At 42.2% G+C, this 19,770-nt stretch overlaps 1 protein-coding gene across 1 annotated transcript in view; it reads left to right on the forward strand.

The window, feature by feature from the left end:
* The window catches only part of SLC28A3 (solute carrier family 28 member 3), a 123,960-nt gene that overhangs the window by 56,640 nt on the left and 47,550 nt on the right, over positions 1 to 19,770 (forward strand). The window contains exons 4-7 of the mRNA XM_044273688.1: positions 12,077 to 12,168; positions 13,855 to 14,044; positions 16,466 to 16,610; positions 17,378 to 17,491. Of these exons, the coding sequence (XP_044129623.1) occupies positions 12,077 to 12,168; positions 13,855 to 14,044; positions 16,466 to 16,610; positions 17,378 to 17,491 (541 nt within the window). The remainder of the gene's footprint in view (positions 1 to 12,076; positions 12,169 to 13,854; positions 14,045 to 16,465; positions 16,611 to 17,377; positions 17,492 to 19,770) is intronic.

The raw sequence follows: 19,770 nt of genomic DNA on the forward strand, positions 1-19,770 counted from the left end.
AAAGTGCATATATACAAGGAATCCAGCAGCACTATCGTATTCCATTTCCCTGACGAAGGATAGCATACTGTGGCTTATATGTCTACTTTTTAAAAAAAAATTGGGGATTTACACAATAAAATTGTTTTTGAAAAAAAATATGTTTTTGTGTTTCCATTTTCTGAAAGCCATATTTTTTTTTATTTTTGGGGCGATTGTCTTAGGTAGGGTGTCATTTTTTTGCTGGAAGAGATGATGGTTTGATTGGTACCATTTTGGGGCACATATGAATTTTTAATTGCTTTTTGTGATGTAAAATGGCTTTTTTGGAACATTTTTTATTAAAATTTTTGCGATGTTCCCCAGAAGGGTTGGATCACATACTATTTTTATAGAGCAGGTTGTTACTGACACAGCAATTACTAATATGTGCATTTTTTTTATTTTATTTTACACAATAAAAGCATTTTTGAAAAAAAAATCACTTATTTTGTGTTTTCCATTTTCTGAAAGCCTTTTATTTTAATATTTTGGGGCGATTGTCTTAGGTAGAGTCTCATTTTTTACAGGATGAGATGATGGTTTGATTGGTACCATTATGGGGCACATATGACTTTTTGATTGCTTGGTATTACACTTTTTGTGTTACAAGGTGATAAAAAATAGATTTTTGGCACATTTTTTATTTTGTTTTTTATGGTGTTCAACATATGGGTTGGATCACATGCTATTTTTATAGAGCAGGTAGTTACGGACATGACAATACCTAATGTGCATTTCTTTAACTTTATTTTATTCAATAATATTTTGTTTGGGAAAAAAATCATGTTTTTGTGTTTCCATTTTCTGAAAGCCATATTTTTTTTTGTATGATTGGCTTATGTAGGGGCTCATTTTCTGTGGCATGAGGTCACAGGTTGATTGGTGCTAATTATGCGGTGGGTAAAATTGCAATTCCATCATATATTTTTTTTATGGTGTTTACCATGTGGAAAAAGTAAATGATCCTTTTTATAGTTTAGGTCCTTATGGACGCGGTGATACCAAACATGTTTAGTGAAGAGTTAATTGCGGTGGATCGCAGCACGCAGTCATAGAGGCCGTGGGCTGGTTATGGGATATGGCCGGCACACGCAGGCTACGTTTGTATTCAAGCATTAACTATATTCATTGGTGGCGCAGTATCCACAGTCCCTCCCTTCTACTCCTTTCTATTCTTATTCGTGACCAGCGGCAGCCACACACAGTGGGGAGGGAGGGACTCCCTCCTTCTCCACTGACTGTGCCGGCTCATAACATGGTGCCCATCATAAGCTTATGGCCCCAATATGCCCCCAGTAGTTATTGCCCTAGTATTTCCCCAGTAGTTATTGCCACTACACCCCAGTAGTTATTTCTCCAATATTTCCCCAGTAGTTATTGTCCCAGTGTGTCCCCAGTGGTAGTGAAAAAAAATATCAAAATATTCACCAGACTCCAACCATCTGCAATGCAGGCCACACACTTTACCAGCCTGTGCCCTTATGCCAGTGCAGGCGGTCATGATGAAATCATTATGGGGCAAAGATGACATCACATCAAGACCATCTGCACCACCCTAAAGGTCTCATAGGCTTCAGGCCTAGTGGCTAGTGGCCCATGAGAGTAAATGGTGGGGATGGGAGCCTTTGGCTCCTGTTCCCCACTGCAATATTCAATCACAAGAAACTGGGCAAAAGATCCAGGATTTTTGCCAAGGAATATTGATGGGCATTTTGGGGGGCCCCAGACAGCCACCCAAAAAGCCGCTATTGTAATTCACTATTGCTAAAGGGTGTGATGTTCTCAAAGAAGTGATCTTTTGGAGCGGTATCACTGTATTTTAATTAGCGGTATATCTATTTCCAGATAAATTAGAGGAAAGAAATTTGGAATCACTCAATGCTGAAAAAGAAATATGGAATCACCTAGTAATTTCTATTTGTAAAACAGATACAGGCAAACATATAAAATTTTGTCTACAGTTAAAAGGGAGGGCTTGTAGACCTTACCGAGGTGTTTGACTTGGCTAGTTCAAAGAAAACTGCCCCCAACAAGAGAGTTATCAATTGAACTTGAAGCAATTGAATGGAATAAAAAACTATGCTAATGTGTAGTATGGCAAACAATTTTTACTTTGTCAGTTATGTGTAAAATGATGTGCAAGTATAAAAAAATGGGCAGCTTATAGGAAAATTATATATATAGACCAAAGAAAGAGGTCAGTCTTTCAGGGTGGAAAAATCATAGTAATATGCTTTGAAAATACAAAATGCACAACAAAATCCATGAAAAACAAAATGGGCGAACACAAATCAATGTTTGTGACAAAGCTGCAAGAAATCTGCTGCATAAAATTTCATGATTTTCCTATTCCATGACGTAAAGTCATGATTTTATTAAAGACACGGAGGCGACTATTGCTTTAACTCTCTTTACTGTTACCATAGCAGCAAAGAATGAACATGTCAGTCACAAGAAAAAACCATAGCAACCGACTCCTCCCCACCATCCCAGTATATAATGGCTCCACACTCTGGGATCATCCTCTTTCTTTGAACAGCTACTCCGAACTGCAGAACTCTCCGAAAACTGGTCATCCCGGACCAGAACCGACACTCTTGACAACGAAGAAACCAAAGTCTTCAACAGAAGGAAAAACGCCCTTCGATGGTGTAACAAAACAGGCACCTCACTCCGAATCGGAACTGTAGAGAAACTGACATCTCAGCCTGTAAAATGAAAATAAATCCGAGATAGAATCACAAGGCAATGGAATGCATAATAAATACATAAATTCCAAATCAGATGTATAGCACAAGGATAAAGGCATGAACAAAGAGAAATGGAATCACAAACCCACAGTATAGATAACCCAAGCAAGGGCGGGAAGGGTGGGCAATACTCACCTCCGTGTCTTTAATAAAATCATGACTTTACGTCATGGAATAGGAAAATCATGAAATTTTATCACAAGACACGGAGGCTCCTATTGCAAGTTCAAAGCTGAGAAACTACAGAATTAAAAGCATGCGTCGTAGGACGAAAATAAAATTCACGAAAAGTGGACACCCTGGACCAATCCGCCAAACGCATAACATCCTCCAGACGGGCCCCTGAGACCGACATGGAAGTAGCGGAAGCACTGCGGACAGAATGAGCCGTAAAAATATTAGTGTCAATACCTGCCTGACTCAGAATCTCTTTAACTCAGCGAGACAGGGTCACACTGGAGACGGGAGCATAGGGTCTCCGAAAAGAGATAAACAAATGAGGGGAACGTCGGGGCACGCAGGGTCGCAGTACGGGATTCATACGCCTGTAAGCATGCAACTGGACAAAGTTGCGGGGACTGCCGGAAAGAAGGGTAAGAGACTGAGCGAATGCCCGTCTTAGTACGTCTGGAAATGTTAAATTGGACACCTTCCGGAGTAAACGACCGCGCATCGTAGTCCAGGGCCCGGACGTCCGAGACCCTCTTACAAGAAATGAGGCAGAATAACGTTACCAACTTCGCCGATAACTGGCGCAGGGACAACTGGTCATTAGAGGACCAAGAAGATAAAAAGTTCAACACCAACCCCATCCCAAGTCGCAGAGAAACGAGGTCTGGGGGGTCGAGACAGACGAGAGCCTTTAAGCAAGCGACACACCAGAGGATGCTGACCAGCAGGGCAACCCTCAAAACCCTCGTGCCTAGAGGATATCGCTGACCTGTAAAGGTTAATTGTACGATAGGCCTTACCCAAATCATACAAAGAAGACAAAAATGACAAGACCGAAATTACAGGGGCTCGAAGCATCCCAGGCGGCTCGATAAGCCTGTCTGGTTCCGGGAGCCCATACGTTTTCCAATAAGAAAACAGTTGTGTTCGAAACTCCAGACAACGAGCCGGAACACCCGAGATCTTGCAAGCGGGAATGCGAAGCAAACCTGCTCGTATGAGGGGATGGGACTCCCCCGTCGGGTCCTGCAGTAGAGAGGGGAAGTCCGGAAGGAGGAGTGGGAACTCCACCAACAGATCCAGGACTAGAGGGAACCAAGGTTGCGACCGCCACAGAGGTATGACCAAGACAAGCTCCGCTGCTTGGTGCTGAACCTGAAGGAGAACCCGAGGGATCAGAGCAAATGGGGGAAAAGCGTACATCAACGCTCCCCCCTATTGTTGCAGGAAAGCGTCCACCGCCTCTGCCAGAGGATCCGGCCGCCAGCTGAAGAATCTGGGCAGCTGGGCGTTCAAACGGTTCGCGAACAAATCCACCAAAGGAGGACCCCATCGAGATGACAAAGTTAGGAATACCCTCTCGTCTAGCTTCCAATCGCTGGAATCCGATATGTAACATGAATTCCAGCCCGCCAACACATTGTGGAGGCCGGGAAGATGCTCCGCTACCACCACTATACCCTTGGCGAGACAGAACTCCCAAAAGTCCTGCACCAGGTAGGTCAGAACCGAAGAACGTGTTCCGCTCATCCCGTTGACGTATCGGACCGCGGAAATTTTGTCCATCCGCAGTCTGATACAGGTCGTGACCGTGCCATTGGTGAAACTTCGAATCGCCAAAGACCCTGCCAACAACTCCAGGCCATTGATATGGAGACGAGACTCCTCGGGGGACCAGGGGCCTCCTGTGGATACCCCATTGCAATGCGCTCCCCAGCCGCGCAAGCTGGCGTCCGACTCTATGATCAAGTCCGGCAGTGGACCGAATAAGGCCTTGCCATTCCAGACCGACAGGTTCTGGATCCACCACCGTAGTTCGTCCCTCGTCTCTCTGTCCAGAGTGACCATGTCCGAATACGTGGCCCCAGCCCGGAGATGGGCAATCTTGAGCCTCTGGAGGGCCCGGTAGTGTAAGGGAGCCGGGAATATGGCCTGGATAGACGATGCCAGAAGACCTATTAGACGCGCCAAGTGTCGCAGCGACAACTGTGGCCGAAGCAGTGCATGGCACAATTCTTTGCGATGCGACCGGACCTTGGACAAAGATAGATGAAGGGTCAGGGATGAGGAGTCTATTCTGAAACCCAGGAACTCCATCGACATTGATGGCGTGAGACAAGACTTCTCTTGGTTTATGATAAAACCTAACCCGGAGAGGAGATCGGTGGACATGGTAAGGTGTCTGCGGAGAAGGGACGGACTTTGCGCCATGATAAGAATATCGTCCAGATAAATTATCATGCATACCCCTCTGCTGTGGAGCCAAGTCACCACGGGTTTCATCACCTTGGTGAAGCACCAAGGGGCGGACGAGAGGCCAAAAGGTAGGCAAGTGAAACGCCATATCTGGTCTCCCTAAAGAAAACGAAGCAGATCCCTGGAGGCGGGAGCCACCGGGACCGTGAGATACGCATCCTTGAGGTCTAGTTTGACCATCCAGTCGCCTGCGAGGAGCATGTCCCTCAAAAGATGGATGCCCTTCTCCTTGAAGTGGCGATATTGTACTAGTGAGTTGAGGGATTTCAAATTGATAACTGGGCGCATCTGACCACCCTTTTTCTGCACCAGAAACATATTGCTGATCACACCGGTGGTGTGAGGTGTGGTGCGCTCTATCGCCTGTTTGTGGACTAAGTCCCTCAGTTCCCTGTGTAAGTGTTGCCAAAGCGATCCGGTCAAGTGTATGGGGTGGTGAACGGGTAAAAGGTCTGGGGAGGCTACCAAGTCTATTGTGAAACCCCTGACGGTGTCCAGCACCCACCGGTCTGAGGTGATCTCAGACCAGGCATGGAAAAGGAGACGGAGTCTGCCCCCGACACAACCTGTTGAAGAATACAATGGTAGAACGGAATGGGGACTTACCAACTGGTCCTCGAAAGGATCCTGAAGCGAGGATCTGTAATTGAAGGAGCCTCTCCCCGTGCCGCGGGGATGGAAATCAGACCGGCCGGACAGATTGGAGAAACGGGTGTTAAAAACTTTTCTCATTGAAGTTTGAGCCTTGTCCAGAGCCGTGAAAGCCCTGACGTATCTGCCCAACTCCTTTATAAAGGAATTTCCAAATAGAAGACCCTGGGCATTCTTGCCCGCTTCAGATAAAGCAAGGTTGGAGAGTTTTGGCTCCACCTTCATCAAAATGGCTTTTCGCCTTTCTATGGCCAAGGAGGTATTAACATTGCCAGTAATACAAATGGCCCTCTGGATCCATCCCCCCAATTCAATGGGGTCTACAGATCTACCCTCTGCCTTGGCGGACTCCGCCTTGTCAAAAATTCTGGCAAGAGGGCCCGTGATGTCCAGGAGCTTATCCTGAACGGCCTGCAGAGCCGCATCCAGCCCTTTCTTGGGGTTGAACCTCGTTTTTGACAGGAACTGGACCATCTTCGGGTCCACCGTAGGTGTCTCACACACCTTGTTGGGGATTAGAGGGTGAGGGCACTCAGCTCTCAACTTGTTGCGGGACTCCTTACATAAGGGGGTGCGGATTTTTTAGTCCAAATACTGCGCCACGTGAGTGGCAGGGAGCCATTCCGCTGAGCGGGGGAGATGGAGCTCATCAGGATTAAATAAAGGATCGCCCAGGGGATCAATCAGAAGGTCGTCTCTCACAGACTGACTCCCTTGCATAGCAGCCGCAGCTGTTGCTGGTACGGGATCAGGCAATAAATCTAGAGGATCAACCGCCACATCCTCGAGCTCCTCAATTGAGTCATAGTGTGACTCGTTCTGTGCCTCCTCAATAGATTCCTTATCTGAATCTGATAATGGCTCAGGCAAGGTCCTGGCCGTTTTCCACGCGCGAGACCGTTCTGCCTGTCGCGGGCAGGCTTTTTTATGCGAGACAACCGCGTGATCATGTGATGGATTCCCATCGATCATAGGGGCTCTGGAGGCTGATGGCATGTTAAGGTCCGTTCCTGGGTTCTGAATGGACCTGGCGGGCTGAGAACATAGGGCCTGGGAGATAGATTGCGAAAGTGCTGAGGACATGGAGCCCATCGCAGCCATAATCGCATTAGAAATAGATTGCTGCAGCGCAGCGTTCTGCACCTCATGTGAGGAATCCTCTATATGGCTGATTACAGCAGAGGGGCTAATGGAGGCAGCGGGGTCACCCTGTCTAGGGGTAGAAGAGGCACTACGGCGAGACATATTGAAGGATGGCAGGAGTAATTCACCCCAGACCACCAAGGACCGCACAGTAGGAAGACCTGGAAGGAAAGAGAAAACTAATGAGGGTCTGAGAAGAAAAGAAAGAAAGAAAGCGACGGTGAGCGTCAGGAGAACCTACTCACCGAGAGTACCGGCGCAGAGGACCCAGGGACAAGCGCGGTGCGGGCGCGAAACTCAGGAGAAAGGTGCCGAGATCCCGCGAGATCTCGGCGAAACGCCACAAGAGGAAGCCTGAAATCCCGCGAGAACGCTGGAGAGAGCAAGCAGGGCGTCCCAAGATGGTGGCCGAAATCTCGTGAATCGCGAGAACTCGGCCGGGAAAGAGCAGGCGCCGGGAATGGAGGGGACTGTCCAGCAGAGAAACCGGAGCGAGCGGTAAGAGTTATAAGGAAAAACCGAAACAGACAGAGGCACAGATAGGCGCTAAACTAGGCAGTTTGGTAGAAAACAGGGGCAGCAACTACCAAATCATAAATGAGCGTTAGCCTAATACCGAAAGGCAACGGGGCACTTGGAAAAACAAATACCAGGGAGTAAACCCTGAGTGGGGAGAAAAAACTGCAAAACCAATGACCCTAACACATATAATAGCACAAGGATACTTATCTGCCATGGCAGCAGCAAAGAAAGAGGATGATCCCAGAGTGTGGAGCCATTATATACTGGGATGGTGGGGAGGAGTCGGTTACTATGTTTTTTTCTTGTGACTGCTATAGTAACAGTAAAGAGAGTTAAAGCAATAGGAGCCTCCGTGTCTTGTGATAAAATTTGATTTCCATATAAAGAAGCCAATATTGCTAAGCTAATTTGTGAAATACTGTGAGAAAGTTGGAACCTGCTTGAATGTAGAATATTGATGATCATTTGTGAAGTCCATCACTCATAGAATTCAGGCCACCCAAAAAGTCTAGGAGGCACAACAAAGTACAAAGTATTTTAATTTGTTTGAGGGATTTCTCGGTGTCAGAATGCTTAGCAAACATTGTTTTGTGTCATGTCTGATATTTGTGTATTTGCTATAAAGTAATCAAGCTGGGTGAACATCACTGGTGATTTCATAATGTTTATACAGTGTTCATTTAGGACATGGTCAGGTCACATATCACAGTCAAGTATCAGAATAATGTCAGTGTGAGGCAAAATACTCATCCCGATACCTGACCCTGAAACCGGATTCTGACCCTGACACCTGACCCTGAAACCTAACCTTGACACCTGAGTGACTTTGATATTTGACTCTGACATCTGAGTTTGACTTTGATGTTTTACGTTCTTCATAGGTTCGGGTCAAAGCCAGAATGAGTTATAGATATACTGTGCATTTGTATGCTAAATCACACAGCCAAAGAAAGTCCAAAGCTGAGCTTATAGCTATGTGTTTGAAATGCTATAGGCTAATCTCTCACAAAGGTAACTGAATCTATAGCTCAGTGGTTAGGTAGCCTGGTTTGTAAACTGAAGTTTTTTGGTTTTAAGACCCAGAAGAACAACTTAACCTTTTTAAACCCTAGATAAGACACAAATACAAGTGATGTGTGACTTTGATGTCTGACTTTCTTCACTGGTCAACGTCACAATGACTTTTAGGTTCAATGTATTTTTGGTATGCTGAATCACATTGATGAAGAAAATCGCCAACTGCTGTTATGTAAGCCTATAGCATATAATGGTAAGGCAGTTGCTTCACATGCAGTGGTCTTGAGTTCAAATCAAAACCCTTTTCAATCCGTAAAAAAAGCTAATGTTCTTAAACCCTAGATAAGATACAAATTCAAGCGATGTCTGAGCGTCAGCCTCACAATGACTTTTAGGTTTACTGTATTTTTGTATGCTTAATCGACTGAAATGAAAAAAATCCCAACTTGTTTTAAGCTGATCCTATAGTTTAATGGTTAGGCTACTGGTTTGTAAACTGAAGCTTTTGGGTTCAAGACCAATAGAAACCATAAAAAAATAGCATTTTAAGATTTTAGATAACAGACAAATCAAAAAGATGTGTGACTTTCCTCACTGTCACAAATATTTATTTGTCACAAATATTTAGACAGCACTCCTTTTTTTTAGTGATAATTAAATGATTTTATTTCATGTTATTTCAGCCGGAATAGGTGGGTTTTTTTGTCAGTTGCAACGTTTCAGGTGTAATAATCGCCCTTCATCAGGCACTCTGAGGACCACACTAAGTATACAGCCGGCGCTGTATACTTAGTGTGGTCCTCAGAGTGCCTGATGAAGGGCGATTATTACGCCTGAAACGTTGCAACTGACAAAAAAAACCACCTATTCCGGCTGAAATAACATGAAATAAAATCATTTAATTATCACTAAAAAAAAGGAGTGCTGTCTAAATATTTGTGACACTTACAAGTTCTGGAGGTGGAGCCTTAGAACGCTACCCGGACGTGCACCCACTCCTGCCATTCTATGAACAGAGTGCTGTGGCCAATTTTGTTGTAAATGACTTTCCTCACTGGTCAGTGTCAGAATGACTTTTAGGGTAACTGTATTTGTGTGCTGAATGACAGAGAAAATCACAAACTAGACTTAGGTGCAAGGGTTCAGAGCCCATTAGGGATCTTAAAAAGCAAGTTAATATTTTTAATCCACTGCAAATGCACTCTAAAGTAAGTGAAACTGTTATTGCACCCTAAAGTAAGTGAAGCTCGTATTGCACTCTAAAGTAAATTACCTATTATTGCACCCTAAAGTAAGTGAACACCCTATTGCAATTTTGACAAAAGTAAACCCACTTTGCACTCTAAAGTATTCGAACTGCTAATGCACCCTAAAGTAAGTGAACCCACTTTACACCTTTAAGTACAGTAAACAAACCTCTTTTTGCATCCTAAAGTAAAAGAATACCCTATTGCGATTAAAATAAGTGAACCTTACACCCTTTAATGAAGCTCTTTTTGCATCCTCAAGTAAGTAAGTGGGTTTACTTACACTAAATTGCAATAGGAGGTTCACTTACTTTGGGTTGCAAAAAGGTTCACTTCCTTTAGAGTGCAATAAGGGATTCACTTACCTTAGGGTGCGAAAAGGGATTCACTTAATTTAGGGTGCATTTGGCATACAAAATTACCAGGGGCGTAGCTTAAGGCTCATGGGCCCTGGTGCAAGAGTCCAGTTTGGCCCCCCCTGTCCTCGGTGCTTTTTGGCCAGGGGCAAGGAAGCACACAGCCTTTGTGCTGCTTGAGCCCCTCCCCCTCCTTGACTTTGGCTGTGTGATTTAGCATACAAATACATAGTATAAGTATAAGAATAACTCATACTGACTTTGACCCTGATCTATGAAGAAAGTAAAACTTCAAAGTCAGTCCCAGATGTCAGAATCAAATATCAAAGTCAGAGTCAGGTGTCAGGTCAGGTTTTGGGGTGAGTATTTTGCTTCACATTGACATTATTCTGATACTTGTCTAAGATATCTATGTCGTTAAATGAATAACCCAGAACAAATATACACTCTGCTAACTCAAACAGAACTACAAAGTAACATCTTTCTATACAAAACTATTGCTCAATTGTTTCCAACAGTCAAAATACGATAAGAATGCACTTAAAAGCTTTTGTTTCAACATTAGTCAGTGATGCATTGATGATCAGCCAATAACTGAAACTGAAACCCTTGGCCTCTAGTAATTAAAAACTACATATTTCTGTACAATTGCAGGGTGAAAAATGTCAAATGATACCATGATATACATGGCAGGTCAATGTTCTCCAGAGTGGGAGCTTCTCTTTCTTATTGGCTGTCTTGGCAGCGCCATGCCTGCCCCTGATAGGTGGATGACAGTGGGCATGGACGGCGCATCACTCACCCTGCTGTGGCTCGGCAGTTGAGTCCCGCTGGCCCTCTGCTGCCTTTCAGCAGCAGTCCTGGCTGCAGTAGCTATGTGTTTTCCATGGCTGCTAGGCTTCTCACCTGGTCCCACAGGGTACACACACCCTTTCTGGCATTTAAAGGGCCAGTTCACTTGCAGACCAATTTGCACCAGTCTCAGCCTGCTAGTTCCTGTTCTGTTTGTCTGCCAGTGTACTGAACTCTGACAATGACCCTCCACTGCCCGACTTGCACTCTGCATGATTACTGTATTGACGCCTTGCTGCCTTCCCTGACCTTGGACTTGTTTCATGGATTCATACATACTCTGTCTTCCCTGACTTCAGCCTGTCCCTGACTATGATTCTCCCTGACCTCTTGGTGCCACGCAGTGGTGTCTCTGACCCCATGGGTTAACCTTCAGCCACACAGTGACTATATCAAGATGTAGCAGCCTGGTGGCTTCCCTGCAGCAAAGACAAGATTATTGGATAGGGGTTAAGGGGTGAAAACCAGGGGACTGCCAGGATAACACCCTTAGGATTAGCCCTTTGCCACATCTGTTGGTAAACACAGTGGTTCCACACCCATTTGTCTTAAGACCAATAAAGCAATCTTCTCTTATTAAGAGTTATGACCAATCTTAGAATTATGGGTATTCCAGAGGTTCAGTGGTAAGCACTGTAGCCTTGTAATGCTTGGGGTTCAAACCGACTAAGGGCAACATCTGCATGAAGTTTATATATTCTCCCTGAGTTTCTTCTGGCGCTCTGGTTTTCTCTCATACTCCAAAGCATACAGAAAGATTCATTTAGATTTAGACTGTGAGCCTCAATGGGATTAGGGACTGATGTGAGTGATGACAATGGAATATGTTAGCATAATATAAATTAATTAAAAATGAATTTAGTCCTAGCAAATCAAAATTATGACTATTATTTCACAAATTTGTATCCAAGAATTTGTATTTATCTTACTCAATATGGCAAGTTATTGCAGCCAAAATCAGCTCCAAATAGAACTGTCTTCTGCGATACTTTTTTGGCCCATTATTATGTCAGAGAAATAGAGAATATTTTTTGGGTTATCTGACAAATAATATTTCTCTCTTTATTGTAATACATATTTTCTTCCACAGATACTTTGAAAAGAAATATGATGCTGTATGTTCCTTCTATAACAAACATAAAGCCACAATTAAACACGTGATCTATGGGATTTTATTGGCAGGTAAGAATGAGCTGGCTCACTGCAAGTTCTAAGGCCTTTTTCTTACCAGAGAAGTTTTTACTCAGTGTTCACTATCTTGTTAAAAGTGCTTTCTGGGATTTTAATATTCATTGCCAATCCTCAGGATAAGCCATCAATATCTGATTGGCAGGGGTCCAACACCCAGCACCCACACTAATTAGCTGTTCTGCAGTAGCTCCGGTGCTGACCACTGAACTGCACAGCTCTGTCCATTGTGTAGAGGACAGGGATGGGAAATGCAGTGCTAGATGTAGGCTTTGGACCACCACTGATCAGATATCCTGTGGAGCCCAAGTGAGAAATACAAACTACAAACTACAGTGTTACTAAATGCATTAGTTCCATCTGAACCCACACCAGTAAAGCCATCAGGAAGCACAGACTATATTATACTGACCACCCCATTGACACCTTTCTTGATAGGTCTTAATTCATGTCTGTGGAGATCACAGATAGCACACCTATCCATTGATTTTAATGAGTTTATGTACACCATTTTCCCATGGACTTAAAACAGGCATGAGTGTGTGAGTCATTCAGGTGATCTGGCACAAACAGCATGATGGGTGTACCGTTTTACATACAGTGTATTATTTCTGTTGGCCCTCTGATCCAGAGTTTAGGGAAAGGGGGCATTCTTTGATTTCTATTACATCTACTGAGTGAGTGCTAATAAATTCTTTCCACAAATTCATTAATAAGGGAGCTTTGTCTGGTGACATATGAATTGTCTATCTAGAAGGAGATATTTATGTTCACACTGAACATTTATGGTCCATATGATGAACGGGTCCATAGACCTCTTCTGAACTGATATGTTTATAGACAACATATGCAATTGTATGCTGTACAGTCACATACATTGGGGATTTATGTTAAAGGGAACCTGTCATCCGAACCTGCATATTGAGCTATTTACATGTTTATACTGGTCAAGCTGCCAAGTTTCAGAAACTGGTCTTGTTGGAATACTCAGACATGGTGTTTTTGAGAAAAATCATGTTCTAAAAAGTCATGAAAAAGGCTCTAGTGGAGTCACTGAATAACATTTGCTCTCCTGCCCACCTGCCCGCTGTTACATTTTGCCCATTGATTCCTGCATATCAGCACCTGGCTGTCGTGCAGGAGCAGAAGCACTCTTTCGGCCACTGGGATCCTGACATGAGCAGAGAGTGGAGGTGTATACATCTTGGCTTCAAGTTCTCACTGCACATTGCAATTATTATTCTGTGTAATAATGTCCTTATATTATCCCTTCAGGAAACATTCAGAGTGGGGAAATGCGTTGGGTTCTTCGGTAGGGTCCCCTTTGTGTCCTGCGACCAGGGTACAGTATCACACCTACACTTTGCTGGCTGATAGTCAGAGGAACCACCCGAGAGGGATTTTTTCTTTTTGACCTTCGGGCCAATTTTATGGTTTTTTTTTCTTTGATTTTCACATCTTTGTTTTGGGTTAGGAAGAATAAATCTCATTATTTTCTTTATTGGATTTGTCCTGTACCTGGCATTCTGTAGAAGTTTGTATTTTAGCAACTTGCAGTCATTTTGGTTCATAGGTATAAGAGGTGTATGTTTATTTTACCCTGCAGAAAAAGGATCTATTCACATGATTAAATTATTCACTGATTACATCCTTTACAAGTGTCAACATATTTTCTTCAAGGTTTCTTTGCGATGGTGATCGCAGCCTGTGCTTTGAACTTCAAAAGGGCACTCGCTCTCTTTGTTTTAACGCTGCTGGTCATCTTTTTTGTCTGCTGGGATTTATTTATGGACAGATATGAAGGGAAAATTGTCAAATTCTTCTCCCCTGCTGGTTTGTTCTTAAAAAAACAATGGTTTTGGTTGAAATGGTAAGTGTTTTTCAATAGTTGAATACAATGTATGCTTTACATGAATTCTTTTGAGTGTCTCTACTGGCCAGGCCATCTTCACTTTTCTCTAGAGATTGTAATAATGATGATGATCTTTATTTATATAGCACCAGATATGCAAATCAAAGGGTACATGTACACACCAAATCAGATTTTACCAAACAACCAATTTTAACAAACTAAATACCCATCTAAACAAGAGGAGTGAGAGCCCTGCTTTTGAGAGCTTACAATCTATGAGAAGGCAGGGTGGCACAAAAGGTAAAAAGTGCCATTTAAAACCGTATGAACCAGTCACTAGCCAGTATCTGCACTGCTTCTGAGTGCATGGGGTTGGATGGATACTGTTGGATGATGGATCAGGATCTGATGAATAATATTACAGTGGGGGGTGAATGGAAAATAAATAAATTAGAGAAAGGTCACCCTAAAAACATGTTCTTTTAGGGAGACTCTCAAACTGTTAGTGCTAGGAATTAACCTGATTGTCTGGGGTAGTGCATTCCAGAGAACTGGTGCAGCTCAAGACAAGTCTTGATGACTAAATTGAAAGTTTGGATCATGCAGGATGTTAGTGATAGATCATTAGCAGAATGGTCAATGTGAGTAGGGTGGTAGACAGAGATGAGTGAGAAGATATAGGGTTGCAGTACTTTGGAGACCTTTGTGGTTGAAAGTGAGAGGTTTAAATTAAATTCTATGATGTATAGATAAAACTGTGCAACGGCTGGAACAGGTTGGAGGCATCGGGGTAGTAGTAGGCCAGATAAATAAGCCTGGCTTCTGCATTCGGGATAGATTGGAGAGGGGCGGGGAGTTTAGTGATGAGAAGACTTATTAGTAATCAGTTACCGAAACCAAGACAAGAATGAATCAGGGCAACAATGAGTTTTTGTGATTTCCACAGTAAGAAAAGGGCAGAGGTGTTTTTGAGGTGCAGGTAGTATGAGGAAGAAAGTGTTAGAATACAGAGGGTAAAGAAAGATCAGCATCAAACATAACCCCAAGACAGTGGGTGTGCCCCTAGGAATTATGATAGTAACACATACCAAGAAGGAAATATCAGGTTTAAAAATTGCCATCTTCCCATTATTTAAGAATTGAAACATTTGGGAACAGCTCACCCATTAGTAGAATCATTTCAAAACAGCCCCTCCATGTAGGGATTCTGGTTGATGCACGGATTACTCAGGGGTGCAAAGGTCGACCAAATTCTCCACAGATTAGGTTTGTAGAAGTCCAGCATCATTAATGAATACTTAAATATTTTATTTCTCCATCTACAACAGTAAGAGTCATCGAAATGCGTAAACTGTTACTGTTAATTTTTAATTTGGATTTCTATAAATCTAATATATAGAGTATTCTCCATTATTTAGATATCCATTTAGTAAATGTATTTTACAGAATTTTACATTTAAAAGTTTTATGCCATGATTGATGTAAAAAATGCAAATGAGACATAATATAGTACATGACAATCTATTTCTAACAAAGCTAGAACCAGCCCTGAATCTTACATGGATCCAGAGATTGATTCATTTGTTCTGCTAGAATTAATTCAGACTGGCAGCTCGGAGTGGGGAGGGGGGGGGGGGGGTCCTTTCTGTTTTAGATCTTTCCCTGTAACTGCCACAGCTTCTAACAGAATTGAACATTTGAGGTGGATGGAGAAATAAGGAAAAGAACAAACAACAGGTGGCGATATAAGATACACTATATTGAATTGCTCAGTGGATTTACTAAATGTTTTAATTACATGCAAATACTAAAGTATTCAGATCTAGGTGCTGATTTGAAAAATGTTGAATATTTTTTGTGGGACAACCCCTTTGACTATGCCAGATATTTAGGTGGGGGAGGCGGGAGAGTTGGTGCTATGTAGAATATCCTAAAATACATGAAATAAGTAAAGTTTATAAAGCTGGTTACAATTTAGTGTCCTTGTCTATGGAGAGTTCACGGTTTATTTTGTTTGATATTATGTAATAAACTTGGCTCCACCTAAAGATACTGTGATGTCTTATTGGGTGTTCCCTATGTAATAAACCAATTAGGTCTCCTATTAGAATACTGGGGCAGATTAATCAATGTTGATACTCTGTTTTCAGCATGATCGCCAAACATATTTATTCCTCAATAGATGGTTAATATGGTGAATGATACAAAGTTAATGTAACTACATAATAGCTTACTGCAGAACACCAGTGTGCTTTATCTTCTCATTCCAAAATGCTCTATACATTCTACATTGTTAAACACATCAATAGATGAGGGCCTGAATGCTACATTTATATTGTACTTTATTATGTAGGAATACATTCACATAGACTGTTTTGATTTCTCTATTACATTTATACTTTCTACTTTTACACTTATTATGATGCGCTTTCTCCATAGGGTAGTTTGGCTAAGCCTTATTGCAGCAGTGATATTATGGCTTATTTTTGACACAGCAAAAATGGGAGGCAATCAGCTCATTTCTTTTGGTGGCCTTGTAATGTATGTTCTCCTGATGCTAATCTTCTCTAAACATCCAACTAAGGTATAGAAATCACATTTAGCCATTTTACAGTTTTTTATTTATTATTAATTGTTTTACTATGGCAGTATTAGTTACATCTCTTCAGAATGCTATAATACAGTGTAGCTTATATATTACCAATTCTGAATGTAAATAAATACATAATAAATGAACCCAGAAATAATTTATAATGAACTTGAGGTGTTTATATATATATTATCTTCATACAACCCTATACACACACACACACACACATATATATATATATATATATATATATATATACACACACACAGGACTGTTTGAATATTAAATATGAAATCTATTACATAGATTGCATGAGTGAAGATGAAAAGTGATGAATATGATATATGATGAATGGAATATATAGTGAGAATAACTTGATAAAAGATTGGATTGAATGACATTAGAATAAATTAGGAAGGAGGAATCATTTGAGATGATTGAATTTTCTGAGGGTCCAAGTCTAACAAATCAGCAGATTTGATTCAGGAAAGAATATCCAAATCTAAAGTGCTCAGCTTGCCCTGAACAGTTGTATGTAACATTCTGAGGTCTCCTAGGACTGTATCCAACCCCTTTCAAGCTCTTTCTTTTCTGTCTTCTGACTTGTAAAATGGTGCCAACATTTTTAGAGATTTGTCTGAATCGAACTGCAAAGGATTTGGCAGGAATATGAATTTTCAGGAAATTGAAGATAAATTGTATTTAGAATAAATTGGCTCATTTCCACTAAATATTGTTCTGTTACTCTCATTGTTCTGAAGGTTCACTGGCGACAAGTATTTTGGGGTATTGGACTGCAGTTCCTTTTAGGACTACTTATCCTAAGAACAAAGCCAGGATTTGAAGCATTTGACTGGCTTGGCATACAAGTGCAGGTAATAATTTTATTATCGTAAATTAGTCATCAAAATTGTAATGATTTATGCGTATTAAAAGTCTGTAATAGACTAGTATCACCTAGTGTCACCTAGTAAGACAACTGATTATGCTGACTGTCTTGTCTATGTTGAATGTCCAAATAACAGGTGCTAGTAGATCTCCTGAGCCAGATGTATCCACAATGAACAAATTCTAAATGATAAATCTCCAGCACTATGTAAATGATATAGTAGACCAGTGTGGCACACTAGGTGGTGCTGCGTGGAGTCGGGATCCCACCCCGTATATATGATAAAATAAACTCCAGCAAAATTTGCTTTGGTGTTCTTAGTATTTATTGTAATGCGGCCAAGTTACACTTTGTGTGACGTTTCGGCACAATAGCCTTTTTCAAACACATGCCGCTCTGGAGGAAGGAGCCAGATGGTGCTGCGCTGAGGAGAGGTGTAGCATGCAGGTGCATGTAATGGATATAAGCGCCTTATAAAAACCTCATTTCTTTGTTGGAAAATCCTTAAAAGCTTGTTGAACAATGATTAAAAAAAAACAAAAAAGCCTACACGGACATAGTATGGCATCCTAAATCATGTTATTCGCACTATGTGGATCATTTACTATCCCAAAATATGCCTATATAAGGTTAATCAGGAAAGGTTATTTGCGTTGCAATCTGCGACTTTTCCTCGTTAACCCAAGGTCTAAAAAAGTGGACGTGGCGTTGGCGGGGAAGGGGACAGGCCATCATTTTTTACACCTGTTTTAGGAGTTGAAAATGGTCTAAATGTAAGCCAGTAAGAAAGCTGTGTTACATTTAGAAGTGACGGTGGATACCAGTGCCTCTGACTTCGGCGGATCCACCATGTTGTTATGCACTAACAAAGTCTTTAAAGTGTCTCTAAACCTCACGGGTGTTCAGCAAGGTGGACCTAGAGAATTAACCCCATGTAGTTCTCACATGATGTTCACTGCAGTAAAGTAACTTATGCACATTATATGCATCAGAATTTTTTATAATGTTCCGAGATGTCTCTAGGCCTGTCAATCCAGGGAAAGCTGGGGAAGCAAAAAGCTGTAGGTGTGTTAGTAACTGGTGTTTGGAGGGCTCTAGATGAAATACATAATCAGTATATCATTTTTTGATCAACTCTGCCAGGCTATATGTCTGGTTTAATAGGGTCATCTTGCTGACAGATGCTCTTTAAAGGGTGACGACCCGGGGAGCCACTAAAATAGCACTCTTAGAAGTAGTCCCAAGTAAAATCTGTTCAAGTGACAAGTGGCAATGCTGATTCCGTTACTGGACCTGGCAATCACGTGATCGCTGGTTGTCTCTGGGCACAGCAGAGGTATGGGACTTGTCAGACACAGATCAGCTTTGCCAGTGAAAAGTGCTACCACGGTGGACTGTATTCCCGTGTAACTGGGCCTTCTATGGATCCCCCAGAGGTGCTTTATGACCTCTTGCAGGACATATTATAGGCCACAAATATACACACAGATAAGTTAAAAAATATTTATATAAAATATAGGTAAGGACAAAGGGAGGAATTTATCATGAGGGGAATATTTTAAGTCTGATTTTCTTGGGTCTGCCTCTGTGTTAGAGTACTTTATGCCAAATTTATCAAATGTCATAGGTTGGTTGATAAATGTATCTTATCCTTAAACCTAACACTTTTGTCTAGAAAAGCTGCTTCACCCTTCTACTGGAGTGACTTCTTTACGACTTAAAGAAAAAAGTCTCAATGATAAATCTGGAGTGAAACTCATTAACATAGCTAACCACATACACTTTCCCATCCACAATTCAAAACTGGAGCGAGTGGTGTAAAAATGCAAAAAGTCACAATATTTTTTCTTGTGAGTGCAAAAAGTAGCAAAAGCCTCAAAAGCCCTGTTTTTAGACTTCTTGACACCTTCCAAATTCCAGCACCGTTCACAAGATTCGCCGCGCCTGCCCACTTCATTCCCCATTATGCACAGAGGCACAAGAGCGTTCAATGCACATGTGCCGTAATGGGGAATGAAGTGCGCAGGCGCGGCGAACCTTGTGAACGACGCTGGCGCTGGATTTCTGAAGAACCTAGGGCGGGCCAGAGGAGTGAAAGGGGAGGGGTTTCATATGAATAGCGACAAGGGGCCTGGGCTGCTTGAACGCCGCCCCTGGGCACCTTCAGACCTAATTTGCATATTGAATAAAAGTGTTTTTTTAAGAAAATAAGCGACGGACAGCTAAATAATAAGTTGCATTCCAATATGGGGACTATAATGCTGA

The sequence above is a fragment of the Bufo gargarizans genome, chromosome 1 (assembly GCF_014858855.1).
Source record: "Bufo gargarizans isolate SCDJY-AF-19 chromosome 1, ASM1485885v1, whole genome shotgun sequence".
NCBI classification, from domain to species: domain Eukaryota; kingdom Metazoa; phylum Chordata; class Amphibia; order Anura; family Bufonidae; genus Bufo; species Bufo gargarizans.